Below are 25891 nucleotides of genomic sequence, written 5' to 3' on the forward strand. Positions count from 1 at the left end.
TGGTCCCCCAGGGCTGAGCCCCTGATACAAGACAGAGGACAGCTTAGTGTCCCTGTCACTTGACCATCCACTGAACCCCGACCCCTGTTGCCTGCTTGGACACCCCTGTTGGGACTCCTGGGGCCTTTCTATCCTGGGCCCCCTTCTCCCCTGCCATCTGCCAGCTGGACCCAGCAGCCTCCACTACCCCCCTCTGTAGTCAGCATTGTCCTGGGGCCACCTTGGCACCACAGGTTTCCTTCCTGGCAAACCTGCATGACCGCTTGGACTGCCTTCCTCTAGGGCCCAGGCGCTGTCGCTGACCTGACGTGGTGGTGACAGGACCAGAGACTTACGCAGCAGCCCCTTGCCCCAGGGACCTCTCAGACCCCTGTCCAGAGCTGGCAGCCTGGTAAGAACCCCCTCCCTCTCCTCTACATCCTCAGGGCTGGAGCCAAAGCTGGGCTGTCTCCCAAATCCTGACCATATCCTTCCAGAGGCCGAGCCAGGCCTGGACATTGTCCCCTCAAACATGAGAAGGCCGAGGTGGGGGTCCAGGGGGTTGGGGAGGGAGGGCCGAGCTTGGTTGTCACGGAGGGGGCAACCCAGGCAGTGGCATGCAGGGGTGCTCAGAGTTGGAGTCCTGTGGAAAGCAGAGAACTGCCCCCCAGCCCCACACCCCTCAGATCCTACCCCACCCTCTGTGTTCTTGGCTGAGAAATTCCTGGAGGACATTTTCCCAGAAAAAGAGGGAGGTGGCGTCTGGGCCTGGATCCCTGGATGGGCCTCCCTCTGCCTCCTGTGGGGGTGGTTAGGTTGAATTGGCTCTTAGGGAGTGTTTCAGGCCTAACCTGAATTGGGTAGGAGGCCCCAGAGACAGAGCTGTGCCCTCAGGAGTGGGGGGCATCATTCCCCTTTACTAGTCTCCGTGTATATTTAAGTAAAGGCCGCTGGCTTCTCTCCCTGGAGTTGCCTTGCTCTGTAGATCTGTGTTTGTGGAGACCCTCTTTGGTGGATGGGTCGGGGGGGGGGCGGGGGTGTGCTCTGATTGCCCCCCCAGCCGCTAGGGCTGATAGGGTTCAGTGGCTTGTATCAGGCCCCTGGACAGCCAGTGAGGGGGAAAGTTGGGGAGCCAGAGAGTCAGGTGGGAGGGACACAGCTGGACCCCAGGCCGTGCTGGGGATATCCTGGGCCCCAGGTGGGGCCTGCCAGGAGACAAGTAGCAGTGCCAGTCACATCTTTGGCTTCCCACACTCTTGGCCACTCCATGTGGTGACAGGGAGCTGGAGTGACAGGGAACCAAGGTCCAGATTACCCAGAAGAAGGGGAGAAGGGTGTGGCTGTGGCTGGAACTGGACCTGCCCCACAGTTGGGCCTCTTCTCTATCCACCCAGTGGGATAGTCTAAGCCCCAGTACCTGCAAGAGTACTGGTACCTCAGCAAGTAGCCAGGTGACAATGAGCCTTCTGGCAGCCACTCCCCAGAAGGATGCAGGATGGTTTGGGAACTCACTAGGAGGAAAGAAGCAGACAGACACTCAATGGAAACAGTTTCTTTTGGAGCTGGCTCTATAGGGATGTGCTGTAAGGCTGCTGCAGGGCCAGGAATCCCCATGGGGGGTAGGGTCACAGGTATAGGCTCGGGACTGACTAGAATCCCCCGGACCTGTCCTTTTTAGGGCATATGAACATGGGCAAAGTAGGTAGCTGTCATAACAAATCATCGCAAACTTGGTGGCTTAAACAACAAACGTATTCCCTCACATTTCTGGAGACTAGAAGTCGGAAATCAAGGTGTTGGCAGGGCTGTGCTACCTCTGAAGGCTCTAGGGAAGACTCTTCTTTGCTTTTTCCTAGCTTCTGGCGGTTGCTGGCATCCCTGGCATTCCTTGGTTTCCATCTCCATCACTGCCCCCTGGGTCTGGGTTGCCGCCTGTGTCTGTGGGTCCCTCCTCACATGGCCTTCCTTCCTTTTTTTTTTTTTTACGATTTATTTATTTAGGGATGCCTGGGTGGCTCAGTCAGTTAAGCGTCTGCCTTCAGCTCGGGTCATGATCCCAGGGTCCTTGGATCAAGCCCCACATCGGGCTCCCTGCTCAGCGGGGAGCCTGCCTCTCCCTCTCCCGCTCCCCCTGCTTGTGCTCTCTCTGTCAAATAAATAAATAAAATCTTAAAAAAAAAAAAAGATCGGGGCCCCTGGGTAGCTGTCGGTTAAGCGTCTAACTTCGGCTCAGGTTGTGATCCCAGGGTCCTGGGATCGAGCCCCACATCTGGCTCCCTGCTCCACGAGGAGCCTGCTTCTCCCTCTCCCTCTGCCTCTGCTCTGCCTACTTGTGCTTGCTCTCTCTAGCTGTCTGTCAAATAAATAAATAAAATCTTTAAAAATTAAATAAATAAATAAAATAAAAGATTCATTTATTTATTTGAGAGAGAGAGAGAGGAGGGAGGCACAGAGGGAGAGGGAGAGAGAGTCTCGAGCAGACTCCCCACCGAGCGCAGAGCCCGGCTGACCTGATCCCACGATCTGGAGATCACAACCGAGCTAAAGCCAAGAGTTGGATGCTCAACTGCCTGCACCACCCAGGCGCCCCCAATTCACATGGCCTTTTTTTTTTTTTTAAGATTTTTTATTTACTCATTTGAGAGAGAGAGAGAGGGCAAGCCAAGCACGAGCAGGAGCGGAGCGGAGGGTCAGAGGGAGAGGGAGAAGCAGGCTTCCCGCTGAGCAGGGAGCCCGATGCGGGGCTCGATCCCAGGACCCCGAGACCACGATCCGAGCCAAAGGCAGATGCTCAACTGACTGAGCCACCCAGGTGCTCCCTCACATGGCCTTCTTATCAGAACGCTGGTTATTGGATTTAGGGCCCATGGTAACGACATCTACAAAGACTCTATTCCCGGATAAGGTCACTTTCAGAGGTCCCGGATGGATATGAATTTGGGGGGTTGCTATTCAAGTCACTATGGTAGCTTCTGCAAACTTCAGTTTCCTCATCTGTGACACAGGGAAAATAGGATGGCCCGCCTGGCATCTTATTATAGGATTAGACACAACAAAGAGTCCCGCACACAGCAGTGTTTCTACAAATTGATTTTCTTTGGCTTTATACTGAATCCACCCAGCCACCCCACAGTCTTTATTTGCCCACTCAATGCTGACTACTGGGCCCTGTGGATACTGTGGAGCCTAAGACACAGGAAGTCAAACTAACAGCTATGCCCACAGGGGTGGGGAGCTGTGATGGGGCCCCACGGGGCACTCTGGGGCATTACTGGAGCTGAGGAAGACACCTGACCAGGAGGCGGGGTGGGGAGGACTTCCGGAGGAGGTTGCATTGAGACTGGGGTCTGAAGGAGGAGTGCCAGCTTGAAGTTCCAGTAGGGAGCAAGGGATGAACCTCAGGGAGGAAGGGGTGGGGCCCTAGCAAGGCAGGAATTTATCTAGAGGGTGTAGGGGCCTTTGAAGTGTTCTTAGTGAGGGAGGAAGTGCTCAGATTTGCATGTTCAGCAGGGGCTACAGCAGGGAAAGAGTGGCTGTGGACCCCGAGGAGGAGTTGCCAGGTGAGGGGGGCTGGGGTCCTGTGCAGACAGGAGGAGGGTAGATGTAAGGCTGCTGGACAGGACCAGTGAGGTTGGGGGCTGGGGCGCTGAGGCTACGCTGGCTGGGGGGAGCTATGGGGAGGGCTGTTACTTAGCTCAGGTTTAGGCACACATGTTGACCTGAGGCTTCTGAAACAGCAACCCACAAAATGTTGCAAGCAGGACTCAGACAGTAACTGAGTTCAGCTTGAAGCCATGCAGGAGGCGGCAGGGGGTGGGGGGTCCTAGAAGCCCTGGGGGAGGGCCAGCAGGGCATGCAGGTAAAGTGTTAGGTGGTCTTGGCATCAGGAGAACCACAGGACACCTACCCCCCGGGGGAGTGTCGGGAGTGGGGGTGGAGGTGTGGGGGTGGGGGGTTCGAGAGGCATGGACAGACAGGCTTGAGTCAGTGACTGACGCTCCTCGGAGACAAGACCAGATGCCCCTCTGTGACAAGACCAGGCCCTGCCCTGGGGTGGGGGCTGGGGCCGGAGAGGCTCAGCCTTTCTCCTCCACCCCCTGGAGCTCCCAGACACCGCAGATAATTAGAGGTGATGTGATAAATGCTATCTGCACAGGGTGTCGTGGGCAGAGAGGGCAGGGCAGCCAGGACGAGGGAGGCACTTTCTGCCGCTGAGCCCTGAGCCGTTCATCAGGCAAGGACAGAGGCGACTGCAGGCCTGGGCGTGGGAACCATGGAGGTAGTGGGAGCTTACTGTAGCTCATGCAGCAATCTTAGGGAATCCGCCCAACAATTATTTTATTTTTTTTTTTTCACAATTTTATTTATTTATTTGAGAGAGAAAAAGAGCGAGCATGAGCGGGGGTGGGGAGGAGCAGAGGGAGAGGGAGCCCGAGGTGCCCCCAATTATTTTAATGATGTCTGCTCCCCAGATAGAAAACTGAGGGCAAGAAGAAGAGACCCTGGGCCATGGGGTCGCAGGGGTTGCATTTGAACCCAGGGACCCGAGAGCCCATGCTCTCCTGCCTCTGGGTTTGGGAGCTGGGCTTGGTCCACCGGGTGCCGGACTGGCCCTGCCGATGGCCATTCCCAGGTGTTAATGAGCTGGAGGCCCACACACTGGCAGTGCTCCAGCCTCCATCCGCACATCAAAGGCAGGTGTTGAAATGGTGACTATGCAGATGGGGCCAGGGGGAGTCAGCCAGGCTCCCTGCTACCATGGGGTAACAGCAGCCTCTTCACTGAGCTGGAGTCTTCCTTCCATCCAGTCAGTGTGGTCTGTGTGGCTCTGAGAGGCTGTGGCCAGGTGGCAACAGGGTCTGTCAGGCAGGCCACTGCTCCTCAGTGGGCAGGAAGTGAGGTCAGGCCCACCTACAGCATGCTGACTCTCACAGCTGCAGAAGGCTTTCGCAGAAGGCTTTCCAAGAAGGCAAATTGGGGCTTAACACTGGGAAGAACTTGCTGACCAATCACAGTTTGGCTGGCTTTGAAGGTAGCGAGGGCCCCCGTCAGGGCAGGTATGCAAGCCAATCTTTCTGGGGTGTCGGAGATAGGATATCAGAGACCAAACCTTTGGGATTCTGTGATCCTAAAGCTGATTAAGATGCTATGATGTTGGGCATCAAAGTCACTTTTGTTCAGCCAGCTTACCAAATGTCTCCTCGGTGCAGATACCAGGGGACACTCTGGGGTAACATCAGGTTTCCTGGCTCCCAGTGGGCTCTGAGATGGTGTCCCAGCAATTCTGGAAGGACTGGACCTCCCTCCCAGCTCACACATGGTGAGGCTCCCGACTGCATTTTGGGAGGTGATGTCTCTACTGTGGCAGTAGATGTCTTAGCTGTGGCCCACTCAGAGCCCGAGGTTCACCTGGCACTTCCTGAGGCTCAGGCCCAGCCCCCCACAGCAGGGTGAGGCAGGATGGAGGCTGCGGTGAGGTTCTACTTTCAGGAAGTGGCTTGTAGGGCCTTCCCCATGTGTCATGGGTCAAGTTGCTTCCCTGCTGAGTCTGCGGTTTCCCTTAAGCACCCCTCTTGCCTCACCAATACCTTGCTTTCCCAGACACAGAGCTGGGGCAAACCCAAGCCTCTCAGTACAGGAAGGGCCTTGGAGGCCACTGTAGTTCCTCATTTCTCAGAGGAGATGGGCCAGGTGCCCAGCCCCCCAGCCCCTTCTGTCTGACCAAGGCCCCCGGGGCACACTAGGTTGCTGATGCCTGCGCAGAAGGGGTGACTAGGAGATAAAAGGCATCAGGATGGTGGGGTAGCACCCCCTCATGCTGCCTTGGCAGCTACCCCTGGCTGGAGGCCAGCCTCGCCCAAGAAACTCTTCAAGGAACAAGGACACAGAGAACCTATCTCAGCAGTTCCCCAGCCCTCAACAACACTCCCTTCTTCCCACGGCCCTTACCCTCTGGTCACCCACCAGGGTCTTAATGAGTGAGTTGGGGTTAATGGGTTACCCAGCCAGGTGACACATTCACCAGGCTCCTGGGGCTCTCAAAGTCCAGACCCACTCCCCTGGCCTTCAGGGTCTGAGCTCAGCCACTTCCCTTATTAGTGTTGACACCTCAGGGCTCAGGAAGGGCCCAGGGAGGTCAAGAGTTTCCCTTGTGCCCTCACTACTCCCAGAGAGGCCTCCAGTGCCAGGCTCCGGTGCTGGCCTCCAGGCCCAAGTGATTTCCTCCACCTGGCATGTCCTACCCAATCCAATCCCAGCTCTGCCCGGATTCTTTTTTTTTTTTTTTTAAAGATTTTATTTATTTATTTGAGAGAGAGAGAGAGAGCACATGAGAGGGGGGAGGGTCAGAGGGAGAAGCAGACTCCCCGCTGAGCAGGGAGCCCGACGCCGGACTCGATCCCTGGACTCCAGGATCATGACCTGAGCCGAAGGCAGTCGCTTAACCAACTGAGCCACCCAGGCGCCCCAGATTCTTTTTTTTTTTTTTTTAAAGATTTTATTTATTTATTTGAGAGAGAGAGAGAGAATGGGGCGGGGGTGCCAGAGGGAGAAGCAGACTCCCCACTGAGCTGGGATCCCGACGTGGGACCCCGACGTGGGACCCGATCCCGGAACTCCAGGATGATGACCTGAGCCAAAGGCAGTCGCTTAATCGACAGAGCCACTCAGGCGCCCCTCCTCCTGGATTCTTAAAGCCCCCATCACAGCGTCTGCCTCTCCGCCAGGGCCCTGGGCCCCTCCTCCTCCCTGGCGGACCATCTCCAATCCTGCCGTGGGCTCTCTGAGAAAAGAATCTGGACAGGCCAGGCTTAGATGGGGGAATGACTGAATGGATGAGTTTAGGCGAGGGCCGTGCTAGTGGTGGTCATGCTGGCCATAAGTGGGTCTCAGAGACAGGTAGTCTTGGGCCTGCCAGCCCTGTGGGGGCACCCACCCTTTCTCATTCAATGGGCCAGAGCAGCTAGGACCACGAGCAGACAACCCCATCTCTTGCCCTTACCGCCATGTGTCCTTCATCAGCCTTCCTGCTCACGACCCCAAAAATGTAGGGGATGAGGAAAGGCTCCCCTGGGTCATGTGACTTCCTTCAGTCCAGGTGACCAGGGTCCTTGGAGTGACAGCCCCTATACTCAACCTGTAGCCCCAAGGGTCACGGAGAGGGCATGTCTGGAGGAGCATCCCCATCCAGAGTCGTGGAGAGAATCCTAGACTCCTCAGCCTGCTAGGGCCTCCGATGCTTACACTCCCCAACCCCAGTGGTGTGGGCATCTGGTTGCACCCCTGTCTGGACATCGTAAGTTGGGGGAAGCCCACCTCCTCCCAGGGGACCCTTGGCCTGAACTGCCTCTGCCTGAAACCCAGCTTCATTCAGCCCCACTGAGGCCTCCAAACCTCAGGTCTCTCATTCAGGATTAGGGACCCTTCTGGACTCAAAGAGGCCAGCAGCTGTCCCAGGTCACACAGGCCCAGGAACAGGACAAGGAGCCAGCCCAGTTCCCACCTGGAAATGTTCCTGTGCCTTTAAAGCTTGCCTCCACCCAAGCCGGCAGGGAGAGGGAGGGAAGGAGCTGGATAACAGCTGCGCACTGGGGACTCCACTCTGTGCTGGAGAGTAGCAGGAGGACCAGCCCTGGAGCCAGGTGAGCCAGGAGGGGCGTCTGACTGTGCCTCAGTGCTGTGTGACCCCAAAGGACAGCTCATCCTGTCTGAGCTACTGGACATTGTAGGTTGGGGTCGCCCAGGCTTAGGGCCTCCCGGAAGTGTGGGTTCCATTTCCAGCTCTGCCACGTGCTGGCCCCTTCCTCTCCAGCCTCAGTTTATGCACCTGAGTAATGGGAGTGAGCTGACCTTCAGGGTGAAGGGGACGGGGCTTGTGTGAATGGCTCCTGCAGAGGGGTTGCACAGGTCTTTGTCTGACCGGCTCTAGGCTGGGGGGTCCTCGGTTTTTTTGCCTGGTAAGGGGGTTTGAGAGTGCCTGTCCAAGCTTTCTGGCTCACTGTGCCACAGGTGTGGGGTGGGTGGAGGCGGGCCATGTGGAGCTGCTGGACTTCTCTAAGGAAGGCTTTGAAGAAGCCATGACACCCCGGAAGTGGGCTTTTGGAATTAAGCGGGAGGAGTGCAGCATGGAGAAACTGAGGCCCAGGAGGATCTGGTAGCCTGGAGCGAGGGAGCTGTGATGGGGGCTGAGGTACTGTGTCTTCCGGCCGTCCTTTGCCCCTCCCTGGGCTCTGGTTTGCGGCTGTGATGGGGCGCGGGGCCGGCTTAATTGTGCAAGGGGTCATTGTACAACTCTAGGAGGTGCCTTGAGGGGTGTGGGCAGGGCTCAGGAAGACGCCGAGAGCTATGTTCTCATGCCTGGTCGGGGGTGGGGGTGACTCCTCACTGCGGGTGGAGGTGTTAGCGCCAGCCGTGTGGGTTCTGGGCTCACCTGCAGGTCCCCACGTCTCCCCCCACCCGGAGCCAGCTGACTTGCGTGAGTTGCTTCCACCTAAGCCTTGGTTTCCTGTCTGTGAATGGGTCTGGGGTTGTGCCCCAGTTTCACCCCTGGGGCTCTGAGGTTGTGGTGACATAGTCCTCAAGCTGGGTTGGAGGTTTAACAGAGAAACGTCAGGATTCCTCATGCTCCCCTCTCTGAGATTCCCACCCCTCCCCAAGCTACTCCACTCAGCCTAGATTCAGCGTGTGTGTGTGTGTGTGTGTGTGTGTGTGTGTGTGTGTGTGTGTGTGTGTTGGGAGCGGGTGGTGCTGATGATAAAGTCAGTATCTCTGGTGGGTGAGGCTTTTATATTCCTGAGGACGGGGAGCTTACTATCTTATGTGCCTAGGACAGGAACCATGGGGCCTGGAGGAGACTTTTCAGGCCAGCCCCTGCAGTCTCTTCTGGCGTGACATGGTTTCCCCAGACCGACACCCCTCAGGTCCCCTCTTGGTGTGTAGGGGTTGGGGGGGCCTGACCAGAATAGAATGTGACACACTCAACATGTGAGGAAGGTTCTTTGTTCTGTAAATCATGCCTTTGGGTTTTTGTTTTGTTTTGTTTTTAAGATTTTATTTATTGATGAGAGAGAGAGAGAAAACACAAGGGAGGCAGGGGCAGAGGGACAAGCAGCCTCCCTACTGAGCAGGGGAGCCCCATGCAGGCTCGATCCCAGGACCTGGAGATCATAACCTGAGCCGAAGAAGTCAGACACTTAACGGAGTGAACCACCTGGGCGCCCCCATCATGCCTTTGTTGACACCGCTTTTAATGAGACCCCTTTCCTCCTGACTCCCCTCCCTGGAACCCGCAGCTGCAGCTAGGCTTTGTGCCCCCAGGCAACTTCCCCCTCCTCAGCTTGCCCCAGGCCAGGGATTTCCTGTTGGGATCACCTGGGGGGTTTGGACCACCCTCTGCCCACTCACACATTCTTCCTACCCTTCTGGAGCTGCAGATATGGCCATGTCTTATGCCTTCCCAGGCAGGGAGAAAATTGCTGAGCAAGCTCAGGCTGGGGGCAGAGCCCTGTCTCTCCACTATAGACCCCTCCCCGCCGACTGCCCTGCAGTGCAAATCCCCTGACATCCTGGCTGGTGTCTAGCCCTCAGGGATGAGCCATGGGCCTTGGTCCCTGGATCCTGGCCCGTTCATCTTCTCAGTCATCCTGGTCTGCAGGTGATGTCCCGGGAGAAAGCTTAGTCATAGCACCCCCATCCTGGGGCCATGGAGGATTTACGTAGGAATGCATTTTTTGGTGGATTTCGTCCCAAGCCTGCTCAAGAGCAGTGAGTGAGAGGACAAGACTTGTTTTGATTGTGTGACCCAGGATGGGCAGCAATACCTGGTCAGCCTCTATCTCTCTACCTGCTTATCAGCTGGCACAGCCTTGTAGGGTGGTCATAGATTAGATATTCCAGATGGAGACTGTGGGGGCTCCCAGGCAGCCTAGACACAGCTGGTTGGGAGCCAGGGAAGGAGCCAGGACTCAGGGAGTGGCTCAACCTTATTCTTGGCAGATGGAAGCCAAAGGGGAGTGGGAAGCAGGTTCCAAGGTCTCCTGGGCTGGGCATGCACTTGTTCCTGGCTCAAGCTCTCCTTGTTGGACTGGTAAGGGCACGCAGCAACTTGGGGGCCGGTATGGGATGGCCTGGTGTGTATTGCTGGGCTCTGTGACTTGGACCAGCTCTGGCCCTCTCTGGGCCCTGCCTTTCCAGGCTGCTCCGGTGGTATCTTGGGCCTGAGGTGCTAACATTCCTGCATAGGCAGTGGAACTGCTCTGGACTTGAGGCTCCAGGCTATGTTCTAGGAAGTCACACTTGGCATCTGCCTGAGTGGTGTGGTAAAGGCTCTCAGGTCCTGGTTCTGGACATCATGTTTGGCCCTGGAGTTCAGATGCTCTGAACAGGGACAGGGTGAGCTAGGGGGGTACCCAGCCTAGGGCTTGCTGGCGGGGTGCTTGCCAGTGGACTCTGCCCTTTGGGGGGAACCGAGGCCGAGAGAGGGGGACCCTCTGCCTCTGTCACCGCACCTCTCCTTCCCTGCTGGGGCCATACTCCTCACCTCCTGCCGTTGCCAGGAGGACCCCAAGAGTCACTGCTCTTATAGCACCTCCCAACTCCTGCCCAGGGCCCTCCCAGGACTGCGTGAACTTTAGTCACTTAGTGACAGGCCGAGTCACTGCGCCTCTCTGCTGCCATGACGTCAGACTCTGGGGCTGTCCTCCCTGCCAGGCTGGATCTTTTAGAGGACAGCCTGTTCTCCACCCCACTCCGATACCTTCAACTGCCCCATGAGGTGGCTGGGTGTCCCCTGGCCTGCCGCTTGCCTGCTCTGGGACTCTGTGAGCAGGAGAGTTCCTCTGCTCTCTCCTGCCCCTTTCCTGCCTCTGCTCCTCCTTGGAGGTGCCCTCCCTCGGATCCCAATCCCAGTTCAGAGGCCCCCTGAGGAGCTTTGCAGGGGCTGCAGGCGTGGCTCTGGGCCACTCCTGGGAGTTGGGGGGCGTGGAGGGCCAGCCGGAGCTGTGGCCCAGACTTTCCCAGGCAGACAGATCTGGCCGTCTCCCAGCCCAGAACTTCTTCTGAGGACAGGAGCTTTCTTGGGCCCCTGCCAACCCCAGGCCTCAGGTAAGCCCCCCTGGGTCATGAGGAGTGGGGTGGGGGTTTGAGGCCAAGCGCTGTGCCTGACCTATTCTCTGGCCTCAGTTTCCCCTCCTGACAGCGATTTGGGTGAGAGCCAGGCCTCTGGGCTTGGACATTATTTTAATAAGTCTTTGAGAAAAATGTGGGGTATGGGAGGGGGGTGGGAAACGGAAACCCAGTCCCCCGCAGGGTGTCTTCCGCAGGGCAGGGGACGTCTGCCTGCAGGGCCTGGGCTAGGCCTCCCTGCTGCCCTGCCCAGGGAGGAGAGGATGGGGGTCGGTGCTGTCCACCCCTCTCCATACTCCCTGGTAATCTGAGCCTTGCTGGGTGCCCCGTGGCCCTCTGGAAGCCCACCTGAGCCCTTGGGTGATTGGATGGATGGATGGATGGAAGGATGGATGGATGGATGGATGGATGGATGGATGGACAGAGAGATGGATGGACAGGGGAGACTGGAGTACAGACCCCAGGAGGTCATGGCTGGACACTACAGGGGCCCGGGGGGAGGAGAGAGAGGGGGGCTCTGAAGGGGGTCTTGGCTCACAGCCCCAAGCCCAGGAGAAATGAGGCAATGCCCCCAAGGAGCCTAGTGGATGGGACTGGAGGGCCTCCTTGACAGGTGTGGCTGTGCCCATGCTGGGAACGGGGTCACTGGCCTCTGTCCTACCCCACCAACCCCCACCACATGTGATGGGAAAGTTCTGTGTTCCTGGCCCAGCTCCTAAGGCCCCTTGGACCTCCCAGCACGGTTACCTCTACGAGGAATCCTTAACCCTGACCCAGCCTCCAGGGTGTGCTCCGAGGGCTCTCAGGCCTGCCAGCGCAGAGAGCATAGACTGTCCCCTGGAGCAGTGGCAGGGGGAAGGTACTGGTTGGCACTTTGGAGAGAGCCTTCTGCTGCTTTTCGGAGGACTGAGGAGCCAGGGATGCCGTCAGGAGGGAGGGTGGGGAGGAGGCTTTGCAGGAGTCCCACCAGAAAGGCTGGTGCCTGGATTCAGTCAGGGTGGGGAGGAGAAACTGGCTTGAATCCCCTTCTGGGGATGGAGGGTAGTGTCTGCTGTGTGGCTGCCCACTGAGCCTGGGAGGGGCGAACCCTTCCGTGTTGGCTGGCTTCTGGATGTCCCCGACGTGGGGTGGGACTCCAGTCCTAGACCATTTCTGGGACACCGTGTCTGGCCCTGGAGCTCAGGCCCTCTGAATAGAGACAGGGTGAACCAGAGGGAGTCGCAGCCTGCGGCTTGTCAGCAGACACCACCCCCCCCCCACCCCCCCCGCTTTGGAGGTAACTGAGATTACCTCTGTCACCACACCTCTCCTTCCTTGTGGTGGTCACACTCCTTGCCTGCTGCCAACACCCGCAGGGACCCAAAAGCTCACCGCTGTCTCTCCCTGCACAGCCTGGAAAGGAGTCAACACGGAAACAGTGAGCAGGAGGCTGACCAACTTCCTCCTGCCCTAGCTAGGCCTCCAGGCCATCACCCTGGTAGCCGATGACCATTACAGCCAATACTCCCCTAGCACTTCAGCCTTTCCAATTCACTTAACCTCCACAACATACCCCTGCAGGATGCCTCTGTCATTCACGCTGGGCAGGTGGTCAGTGATGTGCCCAAGACCCCACATCAGATGAGGGGCAAGACCCAGAGGGGATGAGCTGGCTCCAGGGCCTGCGTGCCCCATCCCCCTGGCCCGGTGCACGGGGGCTTCACCACTTTGTCACATGACGCTCACACCACTGAACCCGGGCCTCGCTCTGGGCGAACCCTCTCTCGGCTGTGCCTGGAGACCTCCCTCAAATGTGGGAGCGGCTGACAGCTTCCTCTTCGGCTCCAGAGTTCATCTGGAGGCAGAGGAACCTCACAGAGCTCCTGGGGGAGGGCCGACTCAGCCTGTTTCAGGTACAGCGTCTCAATTTGCAGGAGAGCAAGGAGGCTGTGTGGTCGGGGTGTCTCTCTGGAGCAGACTCTGTGGCCACGGGTGCCTGCAGTGTGTGAGGGAGACCCCAGTTACCTCAACAGCTGCTTCAGCCAACCGCCCCCCCACCGTCCCAGCTTTGGTGGCTACCCCTGCAGGCAAGGCGTGGGGCTCCCGTCTGCTGAGAAAGGTAGGCCCCTGCCCTGTGGCAGCTCATCTGATGATTGGAGGAGATATGGCTGTCCGCTCCCTGAACCCCACAGTCTGTGGCAGGCCACTCTGGGGGGGCCCATGGACGGTGCATGTCTCCGGGCTGAGGTGGGGGTCACAGAAGTAATCGGACCAGGCTTGTCCCTCATGGAGTTCCCTGCTTGGCAGTGCCTCCCACCGTAGGAGATAGACAAGGCCCGGCAGAAGCAGGGGCACGTGGAATCTGGGGGCTCCCAGGAGAGGAGGTTTCTGTTGGAGATGGGGTCTTTACTGGAATGGGGCCTTGAGGATAAGCAGGGAGATTTGGGAGGTCAGAGAATGGCGTGGCAAAGGTCCGGGGGCTGGAAGGAGACACGGAGACATGTTTCTGAGGCTTGATCTTGGGCTGTGCCCTGTGAAGGTGAGGGTCAGGATGTGCCCAAAGGCAGTCCCCCGACCCTGTTAACCCCCACCTCCCCTCCCCCCCACCAGGGCCCGCAGAGCCATGAAGAGGCGGTGTGTGTTCCTGGCCCTGCTGGCCGTGGTCCTCATGCTCTTGCTCATCATTTGCCTGTGCCTTCTGCTGCCCTCAGCCTCTAAGCCACACAACCATGTCTACTCCAGGGCAGCCGTGGCTGCAGATGCCAAGCACTGCTCGGAGATCGGGAGGTGAGTGGGCAGGGCGTAGGGGCACAGGAGGACCTCTGCAAGTGGATCTGGGCAAGACCCTCATCCCTCTGAAACTCAGTTTCCCCGCCTGTCCATGAGCTACCCAGACAAGGGGTGTCTGATGCACGTGGAGCTGCCTGTCCTTTCCTTGGAACTTCTCCGCAGCCTCTGGTCAGGGCAGAAGGGGACACTGACTCTAAGAGCAGGGTGCGGGTTTCCCAGTGCCCAGCTGGGCCCCTTTTCTCAGACCTAAGGATCTCGGTCTCTTTGGATAAACTGCTGTTTTATGCTATTTTGGACCCCTGTCTCACATTATATACAAAAATCAGGTCCCACTTAAGAGACTTAAACAGAAAAAAAAAAAGTTACTGATGAAAGTAACAATTTTCCAATTTTCTTTCTATTATAAAAGTCATGTGCATCTGTTTGCTTGAAAAGGAAGAACATACAAGCCCACTGGCTTTAGACTTTTATGTAAAACCCCAGAACTATGGGCTCTTCTTCCATCCTCCTTTGGGCAGGGTGGCCCAGCAGGGTGGAGGTGGGTGGCAGGGTGCCCGTGTTGGGGTGGGTCGGGGAGACTTTAGGTGCTCACTCCCTACCACATGCCCGTGGGTAGGGACGTGCTGAGGGAAGGCGGCTCGGCGGTGGATGCTGCCATCGCAGCCCTGCTCTGTGTGGGGCTCATGAACGTCCACAGCATGGGCATCGGGGGCGGCCTGTTCCTCACCATCTACAACAGCACCACACGTGAGTGCCCCCGGGGAGCGGGAGGTGAATGGCAGGAGCTGTTTATCTCAGGCTGGACTTGGGCTGGGGGCAGGCAGAGCTGGGTGGCCCCTGGGCTCACACCCTGGGGTGAGGGTGTTGGTGCTGGTCCGGACTGCCCACCTGCTTCTGCTTCCAGGAAAAGTTGAGATCATCAATGCCCGCGAGGTGGCCCCGGGGCTGGCCTCTGAGAACATGTTCAACACCTCAGAGCAGTCACAGGAAGGTGAGGTGTAAGCTAAGGGTGCGGGTGCAGAGCTGGGCTGAGCTGCTGGGAAGGCATGGGCATCTGGGGCTGGGGACAGCTCTGGCTGGGCTGATGCCTACCCTTCTCAGCCTTTCCTGGCCCCACAACAACCTCCCGTAATGAACAGTCAAGACCATCATCACGGAGGGAAAAGAGACGGAGCTTCCGTTATTTTTGCTCAGGTCCCTCCAGAGCCACCCTGTGTTAGTACATGGAGGGAATAATTATTTCAACAACTTGCACATACCGGGGGTCACTGGGGCCAGCACTCTGCTCAGCCCTTTTCACCAATGAGCCCCTTGAATCCTCCCTGTATGCTTGGGAGTCCGGGGAAGCACTGTGTTGATTCTCATTTTACAGGTCCAGAGAGGTCATGCAAACCAACTGAGGTCACACAGCTGGATGGTGCTGAGGCCAAAATTGAACCCGGGCTGTCGAAACCCTGAGTTTTCAAAGGCATCTAAGTCATTCATTTATTCGTTCGTTTGTGGGGCTAGCTCTCAAGAGGCAGCAGAGTCTTTTCTTTTTTTTAAAGATTTTATTTATTTATTTGAGAGAGAGAGAGAGAGCACGAGAGGGAAGAGGGTCAGAGGGAGAAGCAGAATCCCTGCCGAGCAGGGAGCCCGATGCGGGACTCGATCCCGGGACTCCAGGATCATGACCTGCGCCGAAGGCAGTTGCTTAACCAACTGAGCCACCCAGGCGCCCCAGAGTCTTTTTTTAACAAGGTTTTATGCAGAGAAGAGGCTCCCAATCTCCCCATGCAGCTGAGGGGAAGCCAGTGGCCACCAGGGCGTGCTGCTCCCAAGGACCCAAATGGATTGCACGTTAGGAGTTTGGAGGCAGGAAGTTCTGGCTGTTGCCCTTAACAGATCTGATCCGTACCGGCAGCCTCTGGGCGGGGCCCTGTGAGTAGCCCAGCCCTCTTGGCGTCCTCTGCAACATACAGAATCTCCGAATTCTTACATCCGTTGGGAAACTCCGAATGGGTAGAATTGAAATCATTCAGTGTGATTGCTGGAATCTTACAGACTTAGCACCTTAGGGACGCTTGGGATTCATTTATTTAAGCAGGACTTACTGGGCACCTCTTAAAATGCCAGGGGCTCTTCTGCAAGCCAGGAGACAAAGCAAAGGCAACAGGCGAAATCCGTGGCCCAGTCAAGCCAGGATAGCGGAGGCAGGAAGAGCCGGAAGGCGTGCGATTCACCAAGTACAGCCTGCTCAAGGAGGGGCTGTCTAAGCAAAGACCCAGAGGCTGGAGTGGAGTGAGGGGTGTGCAGGTGTCTGGGGGCAGAGCAAGTGGCCCACGTGGGAACCAGTGAGGCTGCAGTGGGTGATCCCAGGGTCAGAATGGTTCAGGTGGTGTCAGACCTCATGGATCATTGCGAAGACCCTGCCTCTTGTCTGAGAGAGGTAGCAGTGTCCCCTGGGGTGTTTGTGGAGGTGGATCTGGCCTAGGTCGGACAGAACCCCTTGGGCTGCTGCAAAAGGGTCAGGGAGCAAGCCGCCTGCCCATCAGGTGACCTGTCAGGAGGTCACCACGATAATCAGGGAGAGAAGAGGGTGTTGGGAGGCGGTTGGTACTCAACGTACTTAGAAGGTGGAGCCTGCGCATCTGCTGATGGGTTAGGTGTGACACATATGCGAAGTGTCCTGGATGACTGCTCTTTGATCTGCATCTGGAAGGATGGGGTGCCCCTAAGAGAGAACAGCAAGGCTTCGAGGGACTGGGTCTGGGTGACAGGCGGGAGTCGGGTTTTGAGTGTGTTAAGTTTGAGATGCCTTTTTGGCGTGGGCAGGTGCATCCTCAGATCTGGTCCTTAGAGGAGCAGGCCGGGCCAGGGAGTACAGCTGGAGTTGTCAGCACATAAATGGACCTTGAAGCTCTGATCTGGGGGAGAAGACAGAGGAGGCTCCAGGAGAGCCTGGCAGGTGGGATGCAGAGGTGACCCGGGAGGAGAGAAGGGTTAAGTAAGGTGAAGTTAGGGCGCCTGGGTGGCTCAGATGGTTGAGCGTCTGCCTTCGGCTCAGGTCATGATCCCAGAGTCCTGGGATCGAGTCCCGCATCGGGCTCCCTGCTCTGCGGGGAGCCTGCTTCTCCCTCTGCCTCTCTCTCTCTCTCTCTCTGACTCTCCTGAATAAATAAATAAAACATTTAAAAAAAAAAAAAGTAAGGTGAAGTTAGGAGGGGACCCTGGTCTGCCAGTATGGGGGTCACTGGTGACCTTGGCGAGCAGGGTAGTGTGAGACCTGATTGGCCCAAGTTCAGGGCAGCATTTATTTAAGGTGGGGGGAATTATGGGCTGGGTGTCAGACCTTCTGAGATGTGCAGACATGTAGATCCTAACAACCTGGCTCTCGTGCCCAACTTCAGGTTGTTATGAATCTAGAAGCTGCCTAGTCTGGGAGTAGCTGAAATGGCCCTGGTCATCCAGGGTGAAAGCAAGAGGGTGTCTGGGAGCAGGGGCCGTGGCTGTACCTTTCTGCATCAGTGTCCAGCTTAGGGCACGGTGGGCGGTGGGGGTGGATGGGAATCAGGGTCCATGGGTGTTTCCAATGGAACTGTGGGTTCCTCTAAGGTCAGCTGGGAGAGACAAACTCTTTGTGGTCAGATGGGGAAGCTGAGGCCCAGAGAGGGTACAGGGCAAGGTTTTGGGTTCAGGTCCTGGCTGTTGTGGTTGTTTTTTTTTTTTTAAGATTTTATTTATTTATATGACAGAGAGAGTGAGAGCGAGCACACAAGCAGGGGGAGCAGGAGAGGGAGATGCAGGCTCCCCGTTGAGCAGGGAGCCCAATGCGGGGCTCCATCCCAACCCGAGCCGAAGGCAGCCTCTTAACCGACTGAGTCACCCAGGGGCCCCTCGGGTCCTGGTTCTGGGAAAGTAGAAGGGAGGAAGGGGGAGGTCTTGCCTTGGCACTGGCTCAGTGTCGAGGATGGCCCGGGCTTGCACTGGGGACTTTGGTGGGTTCTGGTGGACCCCTTGAGCCTGTGGGCGAGGAGGCTCAGACTGAGAGATGGCAGGGGTCTGGCTTCCCCACATTCTTGGTGCACAGCTGTGGGCCTGGCACAGGATTTCAAACCTGGTGGCCCTTGCAGAGGCAGACATCTAGTCCTGGGACCACAGAACCCAGCACAGGAGGCACCTCTTCCCACTGTGGCCTCCCTCACGTGTCCCAAGCAATCTACACTCTTGCCTGCCGAGTCCAGATATGACAACTCCCATTTCTTTCCGAAACCTCACTAATCCCATGTGGGGACTGTGCCTAGGTTGTGGCCTCAGAGAGCATCCCTCCCGATGTCCCCGGCCCGGAGCCACTAATTGTGTGTGTCCCTGTCCCTGTGCAGGGGGCCTGTCGGTGGCGGTTCCTGGTGAGATCCGCGGCTATGAGCTGGCCCACCAGCGGCATGGGCGGCTGCCCTGGGCTCGCCTCTTCCAGCCCAGCATCCAGCTGGCCCGCCAGGGCTTCACCGTGGGGAAGGGCTTGGCAGCAGCCCTGGAGAAAAGCCAGGCTGTCATCGAGCGGCAGCCTGCGCTGTGGTATGTCTGTGGGGGTTGGCCTGCCCTGGGCCACAGGCTGGGCACACGGGGCCCAAGGTCCCTGCGGGCTGTGAATGACTGGCAGAGTGCTTTCAGGGCCCTGTGCTGATGGAGGGACGAGGTCTAGAATACAAGAACCCTTCCCAATGTGTGTGGGGTCACATTCTGAGCCTGCTGCCCAGGGTCCCAGGCTTGTGTGTCCTGAGTGGCAGGGGCTCTCGGAGGCATGGGCTAGACACCAGAGGATGAGGGCCACCCACCTGTGGACAGGTGCTCACCGTCCTTTGATCTCCTTTGTGGTTGGGTGGGAGTGGCTGGCTGAATCCGCCCCGCCTGCCGGCCTCACGGGAGCCTCTCTGCCCCAGCGAGGTGTTCTGCCGGGATGGGAAGGTGCTGCGGGAGGGGGACAGAGTGATCATGCCGCAGTTGGCCGACACGTACGAGACGCTGGCCTTGGAGGGAGCCCAGGCCTTCTACAACGGGAGCCTCACAGCCCAGATTATCAAGGACATCCAGGCTGCTGGTGAGTGGGCAACCTCAGGGACCCCGGGGAAGGAACCCTGAGCCAGAGCTCAGAGGCCTTAGGTCCTCTGGTCCTGCCTGGCCAGGGGCCCTGGGCCCTCAGGCAGCATCTGGCGGGGAAGGGGAGGCAAAGGATACATCTGCAGTCAGTGACAGGCCACGTGGATCCACAGATCTTGGTTAGGTCAAAACTGAGAGACCAGTGCAGTTCAGGAGAGAAAGTTCTCGGTGGATAAATGCAGGCCTACGCAGGAGCTCTGGCTGAGGGAGCATTGAAATGCAGATCTGGGAGGACTTCCCAGAGGAGGTGGTACTTGAGCTACAGATTAGGCTGGAGAGAGGAGGAGCATTTCTGGCAGATGGAATAGGCTAAGGCCCAGAGAGGGCGAGCTATAATTATCCCTGAGGGTCACAGCAGATGAGGGTGGGCTTGGTGGGCTTGGTGGGCTTGGTGAGAGAGGCCTTGGAGGGGCTACAAGCAGGGACAGGTTCTGATGAATTTCAGCCAGGCAGCCTTTGGCTGCCTCTCTGTCCCCCGCTGTGGATTTCTTCATACTGTTATTGTGGTCCGAGACATGGAAGAGGGTGATTAGCATGTTGACCTTTAGGACTGATGCAGGAAATTAGCCTATAAATACCTGGTCTGTCTGGAGTCCGTTCCCTGTAGAATTAAGAGCCTCCTTTCACTCCCTCCCACGCATTCGTCTCTGGAGGAGAGGAACTGGGCCGGGGGGAGATGGGAGCAGATACTTTCCACTTGGAGAAGACTCTCTGGCTGCTAGGAGGAGAGAAGGCAGACCTGGAGGCCAGTGGGGCAAACAGGTGGAGGGCAGCTGGCCTGAGCCTGGCAGTGGGGAAGTGGCATCTTCAGGGAGCACAGAGGGACTTGGGGGTGGGGCCATGTGGGGGTGGAAGGGCAGGGCTTTCAGTTGGATGGTCTTGTCCTCCCCTCAGATGTGGGGGCCCATCCCCATGTCCACCCACTGAGCTGCTCTTTGCAGGGGGTATTATGACTGCCAAGGACCTGAACAACTACCGTGCCGAGCTGATAGAGAACCCACTGAACGTCAGCCTTGGGGATGCCCATCTCTACGTGCCCAGCGCCCCACTCAGTGGGCCGGTGCTTGCTCTTATCCTCAACATCCTCAAGGGTGAGCTGTCCCTGAAGGAGGCAGAGCAAAGTGACCAGGGCTGTGGGGGCGATGGTCAGGGGCTGGAGGAGGGGGAGGAATGGTCGGGAGGTAAAAAGGTTTGGAGCAGTGTCCTGGGGTGGGAACAGCTCCTGCAAGGGCTTAGGGGTGACAGGGTCTGTCTGGCTTGCCCAGTTACTCAGTGCTGGAAGTTCACAGCTCGGGGGGCCTGGTCCAGAGGATGTGTCTGGCAAATCTAAGTGATCTTCTGGGACTGGGTAAGACTGGGTAGCCCTTCCGGCTGGCCGTTTGAGGCCCAGGCCCAGAGGTCCCTTGCCTCATTCCATCCTTACATTCCTCCAAAGTGTCCACTGGTAGTTATTAAACGTTCCCATTCTCAAGCTGGGCCAAGCGAAGCGATTCAGGGAGGTGTGAGCCTACCCCGGGGGCACCCAGCTGTCTTGGCCGAGCTGGGGTTTTCCAAGGGCCCCAGGACTGCAACGTGTCCCCATCTCTGCTCAACCAGGGTACAACTTCTCCCGGGTGAGTGTGGAGACACCCGAGCAGAAGGGTCTGACCTACCACCGCATTGTGGAGGCCTTCCGGTTCGCCTATGCCAAGAGGACCCTGCTTGGCGACCCCAAGTTTGTCAATGTGATGGCGGTAAGAGGCAGGGGCTGGCCCGTGATGGGTGGGTTGGGGGGGGCCTGCCATGGAGGTGCCAGGATGGCTCCTTGGGGCCACCCCAGCCTCACACATGCCTAATTAATCCATTCCTACCACCAACTTTGGTGGTGGGCCTGACATGTGCTGGGGTGGACTGGTGACCCTGAGTTTGGCCCTCTGCCACAGGGAGCTCACAGTGTGACAGACTCGACAGTGAGTGATTAGTACCCCCTACCCCTGGCCACACTCCCACCTTGGGGACTGTACCCTTGGCCTGGGAGGTTTTGGAATGTTCAGTGCTGAGGTGAGGAATCCATGGGGGGGGGGGGGGCTTGCAACCCTCAAGGGTAATGAGGAGGTTGGGGGAGGGAGAGGGGTGGTGTTCTGGGTGGCAGAGGCCTCGGCCACCGGCTTGCTGGTCACACCCGGGAGCTAACGCTTCCCTGATCCCCCCCAGGCCCTGCACAGCCTGACCCACTCACGGCCAGATGCCCCAGCTCCAGGCTGGACCTTCACTGAGACTCCCGTCATAGCCCCCCTTACCTGCTTAGATCCCCCATCCCGGGGCAGATCCGTAGACCCCCTCACACGGACCTGTGCCTCTCGGCTGCCCCTCTGCTCTCCTGGATCTTTTTTCTTTCCCGAGGACCATTTCATAGTACTCCCCACTGCAGCCCGTGACTTGGGGTCGCGTACCCCTGGGGCCACTCCCTCTCTGCCCTCCCTCCTGGCTGAGGCTGACCCCTCTGCTCAAGCACTTGCCGACTCAGCACGCCCCTCCCACAGCACTGCCCTACAGTGATGGATCATTCCCGAGAGAGGCATATCCTTGTCACTTCAGAGCCCCCAGCTGCTGCCCCCATTCCTCTGCTTCCACTCAGAGCACACTGGGCCGCTCCATCCCTTTCTCATGCCCTCTCCCATCAGGCTCTGCCCTCCTCGCTCCACATTCCCCCTGCCAGGACCCCTCACTCCACCCCTGGAGTCCAGCCTCAGTTTCCCCCTCCGGCCCCCCTCGGCAGCGTCTCACGCAGTTCAGTTTGCCACCTCCTTTCCCCAGCTTTTCATTTTGCAAAGTGGTGGACATTTTGCCACATTCCCTCCCTCTCTCCCTGCATCCATCCACCCCTTTATCGATATGCATGTGTTTTTCGGGTATCAGATGGTTAGTCCCCGATATCATGCTTTGGGTCGTAGCTCCTAAGACAGGACTCCTACATACTGCCATCAAGAGGACCTGGCCTGTTAGACACCTGTGTTCCCAAGGGTCCTGGGGTTGTTTCGGTCCAGAGCCCATCCGACTCATCCCTTGTTCTGTCCCTCCAGTCTCTGAAGCTACAATAGACCTCTTGGCTGTTTTGCTGATTTTTAAAGCCCGGGGCAGTCATATTGCAGAACCATCCCACATCCTGGATTTGACTTTCTGTTTTCTTGGGAGTCGATTCAGGCTGAACATTTTCCCTGGGGGGTTGTTGCTGGAAAATTCTGGAGGCATTTCCTTTGCTCAGTCCCCAGGGCCTTCCTTGCTGGCTCCTGTGTCATCTCCTCTCCTCTTTGTCCTCACCGCCGTGGGGACCCTGTTCAGGCTCACAGCTTTAAGCAGCCAACGGAAGCTGGTGGCTCCATGTTTATCCCTCAGCCGGGTCTTGCCTGTCAACTCCACACACACACACAGACCCACCACCCACCTGAAACAGGAAAGGGCACCTGTTCACAATCAAGGCTCCTTACTGTCCCCTTCACTGCCCCTTCCGCAGTGTTTGCCTCCCCAGTTCAATGGCCGCTCTGGACGGAAGACTTTGGGGCCATTGTTTCTCTCCCATCTGGGTCAGCCACCATCTGTCACTTGGTTGATGCCATAGCCTCCCAGTTGGGTTCTACGCTATACCCCCACACAGCTGCCATAGAGATCCTGTGAACTACCAGTGTGCCCCTTCCTCTGTCCCAGGCCCAGGTGGCTCAAAGCAAAAGCCAGACTCCTTATAGGGCCTCTGAAGACTTACAGAATAACCCCCTGCTAACATCTTCCACCACCTCTCTCTTTGACCCTATTCACCCTCTGCCTGTCACTCACGGGCCTGCCTCAGGGCATTTGCATTTACCACCTGGCCTCACTCGGGCCTCTTTTCAGCTGTCACCTCCTCTGAGAAGCCCTCCCTGACCACCTCGCCCCTACCTCATCCCTCTCCATCCCCTTTACTTCGCTTGTTCTTTCCAGCATGTCCCTGCCTGCCTTTGTCTTTCCTGCCAGGAGGGCAGGGACCTGTGTGTCTGTTCCCTGTTCATCCAAGCATGCAACACAAGCTCCATGAACGAATGAATGATTGAATGCGGCAAGAGTGGGGGGTTGTGGGTGGACAGATAAATACTAAGAGTTGCTGGACGGTAGCAGAGGCAAAGGCTGGAAAGGGGATCAGACGGGCCACGTGAGGCTGGAGGTGCAGGAGGGTTGTGGTCAGGGCCATGTCGGGGGGCTTCCCAAGAGCTGCTCGCACAAGCCTGTGCCCCCTCCCCCTCCTCCCCCCCCCACCTCCTCAGGCCAGCTCTGGGGTCTCGGCAGGTGGTCCGCAACATGAGCTCCGAGTTCTTTGCCGCTCAGCTCCGGGCGCGGATCTCTGACACCACCACTCACCCGACCTCCTACTATGAGCCTGAGTTCTACACGCCTGATGACGGTGGCACTGCTCACCTCTCCGTGGTCGCAGAGGACGGCAGCGCTGTGTCGGCCACCAGCACCATCAACCTCTAGTAGGGGCTGCCAGGTGGCCCTGGGTGGGCCAAGGGCTGCTTGCATCTCCCAGATGGGAGCTCCATGAACCCCTTTCGTGGTGCGGGGCGGGGGGGGGAACCGAGGCACTGGACCTTGGTAGAGCACCTGCCCCCAGCCTCACTGGGGTCAAGCTGGAGCTTTGGTGGGTGGGTGGGGGCTGGGTCTGGCATAGCTGTCTGATCCCGCTGGTCTGCAGCTTTGGTTCCAAGGTACGATCACGGGTCAGCGGGATCCTATTCAATGATGAGATGGATGACTTCAGCTCCCCCAACATCACCAACCAGTTTGGGGTGCCCCCCTCACCAGCCAACTTCATCAAACCAGGTGTGGGGTGGGGGGCTCAGGTGGGGAGAGGGCTGGTGCCCTGGGCAGGCAGCTGACTGGCATCTCTGTCCCTCCCCGCCCATCTGTTGACCACAGGGAAGCAGCCGCTCTCGTCCATGTGTCCGGCAATCATCGTGGGCCAGGATGGCCAGGTCCGCATGGTGGTGGGTGCCTCTGGGGGCACACATATCACCACGGCCACCGCGCTGGTATGTGCCACCTACCTATCCCCGTCAGCCCCTGCCCCTGGGCCACACTGACCCCCTTCCCCTCCACCCCCAGGCCATCATCCATAACCTGTGGTTTGGCTACGATGTGAAACGGGCAGTAGAGGAGCCCCGGCTGCACAACCAGCTTCTGCCCAACACCACGACGCTGGAGAGAGGTTTTGACCAGGTGGGGCAGGGCCAAGGAAACTGAGTCACAAGGGGAGGGTCACAGGGTGCCCCTAGGATGGAGGCCTGGATCTCCTGAGTCATCATAGACTACAGCCTCTGCCTGGGGCAGATGACCTTCACATCTACTGCCCAGGCCATCTTGAACCTCTGTGCGCTGGGGGTCAGACCACCTGCTCCAGGGAGACCCAGTAGGCTCAGTTGCCCCCAACTTGTTGTTCCCGGCCACGGGGCTGGAAGTGGCACCACCTGTGCGGGTCAGTGTGGGTCTATGCGGTTCCAGTGGCACAGTGGGCCCTGCTGAGGCCTCTCTATCCCCTCCCACCCCCAGGCGGTGACCGCAGCTCTGAAGACCCGGCACCACGACACCGAGGTCACGTCCACCTTCCTCGCTGTGGTGCAAGCCATTGTCCACACGGCCGGTGGCTGGGCAGCTGCCTCAGACTCCAGGAAAGGCGGGGAGCCTGCTGGCTACTGAGCGCTCAGGGCGGGCAAGGCTTACTGGCAACCTAGGGATGAGATGCCTGCGGGGCCAGAGTGGGACCTTGAGGGATTTGCTTCCCCTGTGAGTGACAAAGCAGTGCAATAAATGGGGGTCGCAGCGTGAGGCTCTGGGCAGCCTTGCCGGCCTGGCTCCCTTATCCCTGGGCCTCAGTATCCTATGTATGAAATGGAGTTGTCCAGTGGGGAAGGGAGGAGAGGATGGATTCAGAGGGCTTTACCCCTCAGGTGCTGGAGCTAGCCTGAGAATGTTCTCGAGAGCCCGGCAGGTGGGTGAGTGGGGACAGGCCCCGCTCATACCTAGTGCTGTCCTTCCTCACCCTGAGCCCCAGGACCAGGGGGCCCAGTCATCCCTTTTCTGGCCGGGGTAGTGGCACTTGCTAGGATCGACCACCAGGGGGCGGTGCGGCTCTGGAGTTTTGGGGGCAGCACGCCACCCGCAGATGCTTGTACCCCAGCTACCTCGTCAGCCTGGCGGGTGTCCCCTGCTCACACTGTGGAGGACACATGGAGGTGAACCTGAGGTCTGAAGAGTGGGATTGGGCAAGAGGCTGGAGCAAAACATCTTGGTCAGGGCCAGGCCTGGGGTGGCGGTGGGGGGGGGGGGGTTTCCAAGCACAAACCCAGAGTGAAAACCAAGCTGTGATCAGCTCCAGAAAGAGGCCCAGTTCTCAGGGAACAGTGAACTGGGAGAGGTCCCCAGATCCCAAGGGTCAGGGCTTGGACCTGTGGGCGGCTGGAGAATGCAGCCCAGAAAGAGGGCCTGGAGTGGAGCAGTGAGACCCAGCGGCCTCCCTCTTCCCCAGTGCACAAGCCCCTCCCGCCCTCCCTCAGGGTCTGCTAACTTGATGGAACGTCTGACTGAGGAGATATGAGAGACTGGCTGGGGTGGGCAGGGGAGGATGGGTCACGGCCTGACGGCCAGGCATCCCCCTGACCGGGGAGCATAAGTGCGGACCCCTGAGGGCACGGGCACAGGGGCCACCCCAAGTCTGGGCTCTCCTTCAGGAGGCAGGCAAACTTGGTGTTTCGAAAGTGCCCACAAGGAAACGGGGTTTTGTGTCTGCAGAGTCTGGGCCCTGAGCCTGGGAGGACGGTACCTCTGGGGTCCTCTGAGGACAGGTTGGAGGCTGAGCTGGTGGGGTGTGCAAGTCTCCTCA

General features: G+C 58.3%; 1 protein-coding gene across 2 annotated transcripts; it reads left to right on the forward strand.

Moving 5' to 3' along the window:
* The first annotated feature begins 10504 nt into the window (after positions 1 to 10504).
* On the forward strand, positions 10505 to 24878 carry GGT1 (gamma-glutamyltransferase 1). 2 transcript variants are annotated; one of them, XM_027575861.2, is made up of 14 exons: positions 10505 to 11079; positions 13014 to 13198; positions 13690 to 13866; positions 14486 to 14616; positions 14774 to 14860; positions 18231 to 18423; positions 18789 to 18946; positions 19947 to 20096; positions 20602 to 20738; positions 23341 to 23489; positions 23708 to 23835; positions 23932 to 24044; positions 24118 to 24231; positions 24562 to 24878. In XM_027575861.2, exons 3-14 carry the CDS (start codon positions 13703 to 13705, stop codon positions 24706 to 24708), a joined length of 1671 nt encoding a protein of 556 aa, XP_027431662.1. In that variant the 5' UTR covers positions 10505 to 11079; positions 13014 to 13198; positions 13690 to 13702; the 3' UTR covers positions 24709 to 24878. The 2 variants fall into 2 exon arrangements, with proteins under 2 accessions (XP_027431662.1, XP_027431660.1); XM_027575859.2 differs by having other exon boundaries at positions 10694 to 11079; positions 23302 to 23489.
* Positions 24879 to 25891: the final 1013 nt, after the last annotated feature.

The sequence above is a fragment of the Zalophus californianus genome, chromosome 14 (genome assembly GCF_009762305.2).
Source record: "Zalophus californianus isolate mZalCal1 chromosome 14, mZalCal1.pri.v2, whole genome shotgun sequence".
Classification (NCBI taxonomy): domain Eukaryota; kingdom Metazoa; phylum Chordata; class Mammalia; order Carnivora; family Otariidae; genus Zalophus; species Zalophus californianus.

Coding starts and splice junctions, on each gene's coding strand:
- GGT1 (XM_027575859.2), top strand. CDS start 13,703: ATGAAGAGGCGGTGTGTGTTCCTGGCCCTGCTGGCCGTGGTCCTCATG. Junction 14,861..18,230: donor CTCAGAGCAGTCACAGGAAG/GTGAGGTGTAAG, acceptor GTCCCTGTGCAG/GGGGCCTGTCGGTGGCGGTT. Junction 23,490..23,707: donor ACCAGCACCATCAACCTCTA/GTAGGGGCTGCC, acceptor GCTGGTCTGCAG/CTTTGGTTCCAAGGTACGAT.